Source organism: Belonocnema kinseyi, chromosome 10, assembly GCF_010883055.1.
Source record: "Belonocnema kinseyi isolate 2016_QV_RU_SX_M_011 chromosome 10, B_treatae_v1, whole genome shotgun sequence".
Lineage (NCBI taxonomy): Eukaryota > Metazoa > Arthropoda > Insecta > Hymenoptera > Cynipidae > Belonocnema > Belonocnema kinseyi.
Genome location: NC_046666.1, coordinates 82071529 through 82079672, shown reverse-complemented (window position 1 = coordinate 82079672; position 8144 = coordinate 82071529). Strand labels below are relative to the sequence as shown.

Below are 8144 nucleotides of genomic sequence, written 5' to 3'. Positions count from 1 at the left end.
GTAAAATATTATTCATGTAGGTTCACGGAAAAAATGTATGTCAAAACCAGCAATATTAATGCCTGATCTATCTACAAATATAGTTAGAAACAAACAAATAATATTGGTAGAATTATTAAAGTTAATAAATTAAATATTGCGCTAATGAAATAGGATTAATTATGACAGAGGTTTGAAATTTTTTATTGATTTATCAGTTTATATTACAATTGAACAGATTATAAGGACCTATTGAAATTTATATAAGTGTACTTAATAGAAGAACTAGGTTTTAAACTTTCATAATCAGATAATTTAAATATATAAAAATATTCGAATGAATGTTACAGTTTTATCTTTCAAAAACATAAACTACTTTATTTGAATATATTTTAGTTTTATTGATTTAATTTTTCAGTTCTTTGTCTTTAAATTAAAAATTTTTTCTTTATACTTGGCGTATTTTTTCCATGTAGCGTTTTTGGTTAGAATTTTCTGAATTTTCTTTTTAATAATAAGAAATACACATGCACAAATCGTTCAATAAATTACTAAACAATTTAATTGTAAACGCATTATGGTTAAGTTCATTAAAAATATTGTTTTAATGTGATAATATGTTTCTAACAAAAGGCTTGAGTTCATTTGGTAAAACTATGTAAGCTGTAGTATCGTTTGTATGTCAAAAATCACCCTTTGAACTTTTTTGATCAACGGATGCAGTTTCGAAATTCTTTCGTTATGATTTCTATGAAAAATCGAAAACTATATGCGATTATCGAAGTAGTTGAAGAATTTTAATACAATTATAGGCTGCAGAAGACTTCTAGTTAAATCTTTTTTTTTAAACACGATTATAAAGCATTTCTTTTATTTCATTTTCAATTAATATCTTCCAAACTCACACAACATTTTTAATTCCACTTCCAGGGTAAAAAATTATTTATGTTACAGGCAGTAAGTCTCGGTTGCAATTTTTTTAAATCGTATTCACATTACCTCCTTCGTGGCAGATTGTTTTTTAAATTCGATACTTACACAAATAGAAAATATTTATTATGACTAAAAAATCGTTTCGTATTTATTTCCTAAATAATTCGATTTGAACTAATTTAGTAAAAGACGAACTAGCAGTTCGAGTTGTAGCGAATTATGCGTTGTACATTACAATATTGCACCCTGTTCTAAATTAGTCGAGGTTGGTAGTTTAATTTCAATCGTAAAGCATTCTAATATGAGTCATTAAAAAAATACAAATGGTCTCGAAAATTTACTTCAAGCATTTTTTCATAAAATTCATAGTTTAGAAGCTTTAAATGCAAACATTACAAAATAATATATTTTTAATGAAAAAACGATATTTAAAGTTGTTTATGCAAAAAATGCATTGTTTTTTCGTGATTTTATTTATCTCAACCTAGTGTATGCGTGTCCTTGATATGTGTTTCTACAAGATTTTAAAACATGTAATAGATTTTAGACATTCCATTCACGTTTCATTAACGATAAGTCTGTATTTCCCGAACGTCAACTTCGACGTCATTTTTAAGGCTTCCTCAAACTTAAAAAACAAAAAAAACTCATATTCGTTTTCAGAACTCCAGAAACTTTCGATTTAAACGTTTTTTGTTTTCTTATAATTACTTTCATTTATAATTCAATTTCTGGTGGTTATTATTATTCTTATTATTATTATTATTATTATTATTTTAGAACTTTTAATTAGAAAGTCTTTCTAGTCCAACAATCGATGTTTAAAAAAAAAGCTAAGGTACCTAATACCATTTAAAAAATTGGGACTTTTAATCTCAGTATAATTTTCAAATTGATTTTTTTTCTTCAAATTCTATCAGCCTCCTAATTAGAACCTTTTACATTTGTTTGCAACTCAATAATGTTATTTTCATTTGGTACGACTGGAAAATCACCATTAATAAAATTCCCGAAACTGTAAAATTTCCGAAACTATAAAATTCCCGCAAAAAGAATATTCAAAAATAAAATTCCCGACAGTTTATATAATATTATCGAATTCAAAAATTCTCGATTCTAAACATTTTCGAAATACAAAATTTTCGATAGCAGACATCAAATATTTGACACTATAAAAATACTAAAAAAGGGAAAGTCTAAAATTTGAACATTTAAAAAATGGTTACATTTATAAATGAATAGGGAAATAAAAAATATGTTTATCAGACAAAATATTTTACTTAATATTTTAATTTTATTATTTAACATTTTTTAAATTATTTATACTGGGGAATTTCCTTGTTTCCAAAATTACACAGTTTCAGATATTTATATTATTTTATAATTTTGGGAATTTTTCAATGTCGGGAATGTTATTTTTCTTTATTTCTCAATTTCTTAATTTCAGAGATTTTGTGATTTACACTGAAATTAACAAATTATCAAGGTTTAAATTTCCAATTAAATATCACATTCAGACTTAAAATAAAAAACTGCCATAGTTTTTGTGTTCCTATTTTCATGTAAAGTATATAAAAATGTGAATTTTGGGGACTATTCGATAAGAAACTTGTAATTTGAAATAAAGAAATCGTCGCCGTCTTTATAAATAAATTTAGTCTGATTTAATTCAATAAAATAAGATTGATGATAAATTTTGATGGAAATTAAATATAAAATTGCTAGCATTTTATATCTGAACGTTGTTCAGCCATATTCCTCTCTTTTTTCTCTCTACATGTGTAAACAGGGCATCTCGCTCTGCTCAGTTAAAGTATTGACACTATTTTAGGTGATAAATCATGCTTTGCACAGAGCTGTCAAGCAACGAAAATCCATGGCACAAAATATCACAGAACTAGACCAAGAGTTATTGCAACACCTTCGTTCGGTCGTAGATGTAGCGCCCAATTTATTTCTTAGCATTCCGATTCAACATCCCATCAAAGATCACATTGCTTTAGTCGTCTGTCTCGTCGACTATGAAAATAAAGAAGACGCCGAGCACAATTGCACGAAATTTGTGCAAGAGTGCTTCAGGTGAGAGGCTATTTGATATTCTATTTCTAATTCATTTTCGCGTTCAATTAATCTCATTAATTCCAATTTAATTAATTTCCTAATGCAATCATTTAATCTTCTTTCTGAATTTCAGAGTTTTAAAATAATTTAAAAGTCACATTCATAATATATGTTTTTAACTCCCGTCACCTCCCTCCTCTTCTTAGAAAATAACTACCTTTTAATGAGAAAAAGGTCTCCCAAAAAACTTGATTTCTTCACATACTGAAAACTTTGTTGTTGTGATTTAATTGGCCATCCTGAAGTTTTTGTGCTTTCTAAGTTTAAAAAATGTATAATTTGTTACAAATTCAAAGCATTCATATTCGGGACAATATTCAAAAGTATAAGCCTATCAAATTTTAATCAAATCCAAGTCTTTCATGCTGACAAATTTTGACATATTTGAAGTTTCTGAGTTTTCAAAATGTAGAAAAAGTTTTCAATTTTACAAGTTTGATATTTTTGAACGCTTTTAATTTAAATTTAAAGCAACTTAAAATATTGGATGCGTAAGAATTTTGCAAAGTCCTTTTATAAGATCTGAATCGTTTTTTCAAATGTTAATTTATTTGCTTTTTTTACTTCTCTATACACGGAGAAAAATATATGTTAGCACAGACTATCTAGATATTAATAGGTAATATCTTAGCGATTTAACTATGGGACAGAAATCTAGATACTGAAGTAGAGCCTATGTAGATATTAAAAAGCAGATTTTAACTGACAAAATCCAAGATATTAAAGGGCAGAATCTAAGATATTCAAGAAATATTTTGTAATTGTGCAAAAATTACCTGTAAATCATGCCATTTTCTATAAAATGCAAAAGAATGTTAATATCCTAGTCCTCTGTTTTGAAAATCCGAATCCTCAGGCATTCGCCTTTTTGCATAATTATGCGATTTTTGTGTTAAGCAGATAACACACTGTTCAAGACTAATATGAAAGATGCCTGCAACTGAGTCCTCGTTTTCTTGAGAAAATTATAACACATCCAAAAACATTTATTTAAACAATACGCATGATGAAATCTCAAGATACAGACAAAATCTTTTGTCGCCACGCCACACGTCAGCGGCATTGCTCCGATAAAATTTAGCTTTTTTAATATCTTAGATATTAACTGTTAATATCACATATTTTATACTTTCAATATAAACAGATATTGCCCTTCAATATTTTATATGTCGAATAGAAGATATTAGATACTATGCCATAATATCTATATATTTTGGTTAAATATCAAAGTTTTTAATATCTGCTCTTCAATATCTATTTTTCTCCGTGTAGGCCTCTTACAATATTTTAGAAAACTTCTAATTATGTAATTCTTTGGTATTTTTATAATATAAGTACATAATTATTTTAAAAGCTGATTTCTAGGGTTTAAAACCCAAAGAGAATTATGTTAACAGATGTTTTAAAGAGAGGAATAATTTTATATAGAGTGGTCGCTGGTACAAAAATTCGAATGAAAGTTATACCTAGTTTTTAAAGATATTTGAGGGGGTTTTAATTTTTTCAAAATGTATATGGTATCAAGTTTAAAAAAAAGATTTTTAGCTACTTTTCAATTTGCGTTATAAATATTTCAAAATATAAGACATCTGAATTTGTATCATTATTTTAGCCTAAAGGAATTGATGAAAAAGCAAATTTCAGATTCTATGTAAAAAAAGTCTGCTGACTTGCGAATCTTCCAGATAGAGTATTTAATCCAAATTTATATTCTTCTTTTTCATTCTTTTCAAATTTAAGACTTTTTTATTTGATTTCAGTGTTTCTGCTAAATTTATTCATAAGACTGCAAATATTAAATTAAAAAAATTACTCAAGATGTTAAAAATTGTAATAAGAAACAGTTAATAAAATATTCCAATTGAAACGTTAGAAACAGAATATGTAATTCTAAATTAAATGCTCAAAACTACAATTTAAAATTAAAAACAAGGCTACAGCAGCTTATTACCGATTATAATTCCGAGCACTTTACATACTAAATCATTTAATTGAAGCATTAAGAGTGCTCTTAATAAATGTTAGTTCATAAGAAATGTTCAATTTGAATGGCTTCTATTTGAAAATTTTGCAATATCGAACATTTCAATCAAAAATTTGAATGATCAGCTTTTTTATGAGTTATAAGTGACCACCCGGATGAATATTTTCTCTAGAAATGAATTCTAATGCTCCTTTATTTTTTCCCATCTCCAGAAAATATGTAAAATATTTATGATTTTTTTAATTTTTAGATACTGCCTCGGATTGCTCTTAAGTACATTGCGTTGTCAGGAAGAAGCGCGATTGAAGATCCAGTGTCAAAATTTACTAGCAGTCTCTCGAAAGCTTTTCATGCGATTAGGTACATGTCTACTAATTTAATGTCTATGTTTCTAGATTATGTAACCACTTACGTATTGGATTCTCAATTAATCTGTAATAATTGTCTTGTCGATGAATAGGAGATTTATCAGACCTATTACGAGAAATAATGGCTGAAGCTAGAAAGTTAACTAATGCCGAGCGTTGTTCTTTGTTTCTTTTGGATCTTGAACAACAGGATTTGGTGGCTAAAGTATTCGACGGAGTTGTCACTGGAAAAGTATGTTTCTTTCGCAATAACTTTGATATTAATATTTATTCAATATCTTCCGTTAAAGATTAAAATTTGTTTGTCTATATCCTTTTCAATTCGGAAAATCTAAGTATCTTTAAACAAAATTAGTCTTTTGTTAATAAGAGAAATTGTTAAAAGGCTTTCAAAAATATAATCTTAATATTGATTTTAGATTTTTTTTCTAGACAGTGAAGGAAATGCGAATTTCCCTGAATCAAGGAATTGCAGGTCACGTCGCGACGTCAGGGAAATTACTCAATATTCGAAATGCATATAGTCATCCTCTATTTTATCGAGGTATCGACGACGTAACGGGTTTCAAAACGAGAAATATTCTTTGTTTTCCTATTCGAGACGAGGAAAGGATAATCGGTAGGTTACTGGAATAATTAATTATTAACAAATAAAAGATATGATGTTTGCTTCTCTGAGCGATCCTCAAAAGTTCTGATTGTTTCATCGAATTTTCGATTCTTTTAAAATTTGATCTTTTCATGTTTTAAAATCTGGAAATAATTTAAATTTTGGAAGCTTCTAAATTCGAGAAAAGGAAAAACTTTTAGGTGTTTAAACATATGTTTTTGAAATTGTCTTTTTAAATTTAGGAAGCTTTCAAATCCGGATAAAATTTAAAATTATAAAACTTTAGGAAAATGCAAATTTGGGAAATATTTCGCATTTTGAGTTTTCAATTGTTTTATGCTCTAATCACTAAACAGTCGGTAAATTGGGATAATTAGACATTTTTATTATTGAGTAAATACGTTTTGAAAATTGTATCTTTACAAATTTGTGCCAGTTTAAAGAATGAAAGCTGCAAAAATTCGGATATTTTCAAATTTCAAAAGTTAATATATTATGGAATATATCATTGAAAATATTGCATTCTATAAGTTTGGGATAATTCTAAACTTAAGGTAATTCCATTCAGATCAATTTTAAATCTCAAGATTTAATAATTTACAAAGGTTCGACAGACAATCAGAAAAAAATAAAACGCAATTATTCTAAATAACGATTTAAATAAATAAATGTGAAAAAGATGAAAACTAAAAATGTGAATGTCTTAGGAGTTGCTCAGCTGTGCAATAAAATGGACGGTTTATATTTCGACGTTTTTGACGAAGAGGTTGCGACAGCTTTTAGCATTTACTGCGGCATCTCAATAATGCACAGCATTGTGTATAAAAAAATCCAAGACGCTCAAGCTAGAAATAAGCTCAGCAATGAACTTATGATGTATCACATGCAGGTAAATAGCAAATGGAATTGGAATTAAAATTAGTACTGGGTTCAGTAAAACAAAATAATAACACTTTGTTTTTGCACTTGACTAACTTCTTGGTGAGAGCAGCAGGTAATTTTGCTTTTAATTTTTATATAAATAGTGTTTAATAATAATACTTAAAAAAATTCTTTCGTCTTTCTTAAAATGGAAGCATTTTTAATGGACGTTTTACAAACTTTTTCAGGTTGAGGACGAGGCTGTACAGGCTTTGCTGAACTGCAGGGACGATCATAATATCAAGGACTTTGATCAATTTCATTTCAGTCCTCGAAATATACCATATCGACACATGCCATGTTACGTGCTCAAAATGTTTAGGGACCTTGGGTTTATTGACCACTGGAAAATTAAGAGGACAACTCTTGCTAGGTAATTTTTAATGATCAAATTTTAAACATTTCTTGCATATTTTTTTCCAGTTTTAAATTATTATCAGGGTAAATTAATTTTCATTCGAATTTTTTCAAATTGGGAATATAGATTCATTATAGTGCTATCTAATGATATGTGCATTTAGATAGAAAATTCCACATATTTTATCTTAGCTGCTAAAATTTTATTATGATTTTTTTTGTATTGACAGCTCTTTATATTAATTGAGCCTGATAATACTTTAATACTTGTTTTGTTATTTACCGTCGAGCGTTGTTTACTATTTTAAACTTCTGTAAACTTGAGATAATTTAAAGTTTGACAAGCTTCCGAATTCCGTATAGTTGAATTGGTGCTTTTAAATTACAAATGTCTGTTAATATGGGATAGATTGAAATTTGTAAACTTTCAAATTTTAAAAGTTTCTAGCCCTTTTATTCCGAAATTAGATGTTTTAAATGGTTAAATTATCAAGTTTTGTCAAGTTTCTAAAAATTAACTGAGATTGGCAACTGTACCAGGAAACCAAGAATATTTTTCGACCGGAAAACGACAGTGAACTTATTTTATGATCGGGTCTCTTCTATATTTTTATAGTGACAAACATTTATTTAATGAATTTAAATGTCACTTTATATATATGAAATAATGTGAGATTGAACAATTTTGTTTTGAAATTCTTTAAAATAGGTACGATTTAAATAGGAAATTGCACAGTCCAAAGCGCTTCTGACTTTTGAATTTTAAGGACTACCAGGTGTATACGTATGAAACCGGTATTGCCATTTAGCGGCCAGTAGGCACACTTGTAGGCACTGTCGGAACTTACCATTTGTGCTAATTGGCGTATTG

General features: G+C 27.8%; 1 protein-coding gene across 6 annotated transcripts in view; it reads left to right on the top strand.

Moving 5' to 3' along the window:
• The window catches only part of LOC117182029 (cGMP-dependent 3',5'-cyclic phosphodiesterase-like), a 24307-nt gene that overhangs the window by 6987 nt on the left and 9176 nt on the right, over positions 1-8144 (top strand). For 3 of the 6 annotated variants that reach the window (XM_033375049.1, XM_033375047.1, XM_033375051.1), the window contains 6 exons: positions 2744-2991; positions 5268-5377; positions 5478-5617; positions 5818-6004; positions 6703-6884; positions 7102-7289. In XM_033375049.1, the coding sequence (XP_033230940.1) occupies positions 2744-2991; positions 5268-5377; positions 5478-5617; positions 5818-6004; positions 6703-6884; positions 7102-7289 (1055 nt within the window). The remainder of the gene's footprint in view (positions 1-2743; positions 2992-5267; positions 5378-5477; positions 5618-5817; positions 6005-6702; positions 6885-7101; positions 7290-8144) is intronic. The other 3 variants (XM_033375050.1, XM_033375048.1, XM_033375052.1) reach the window with 2 other exon arrangements.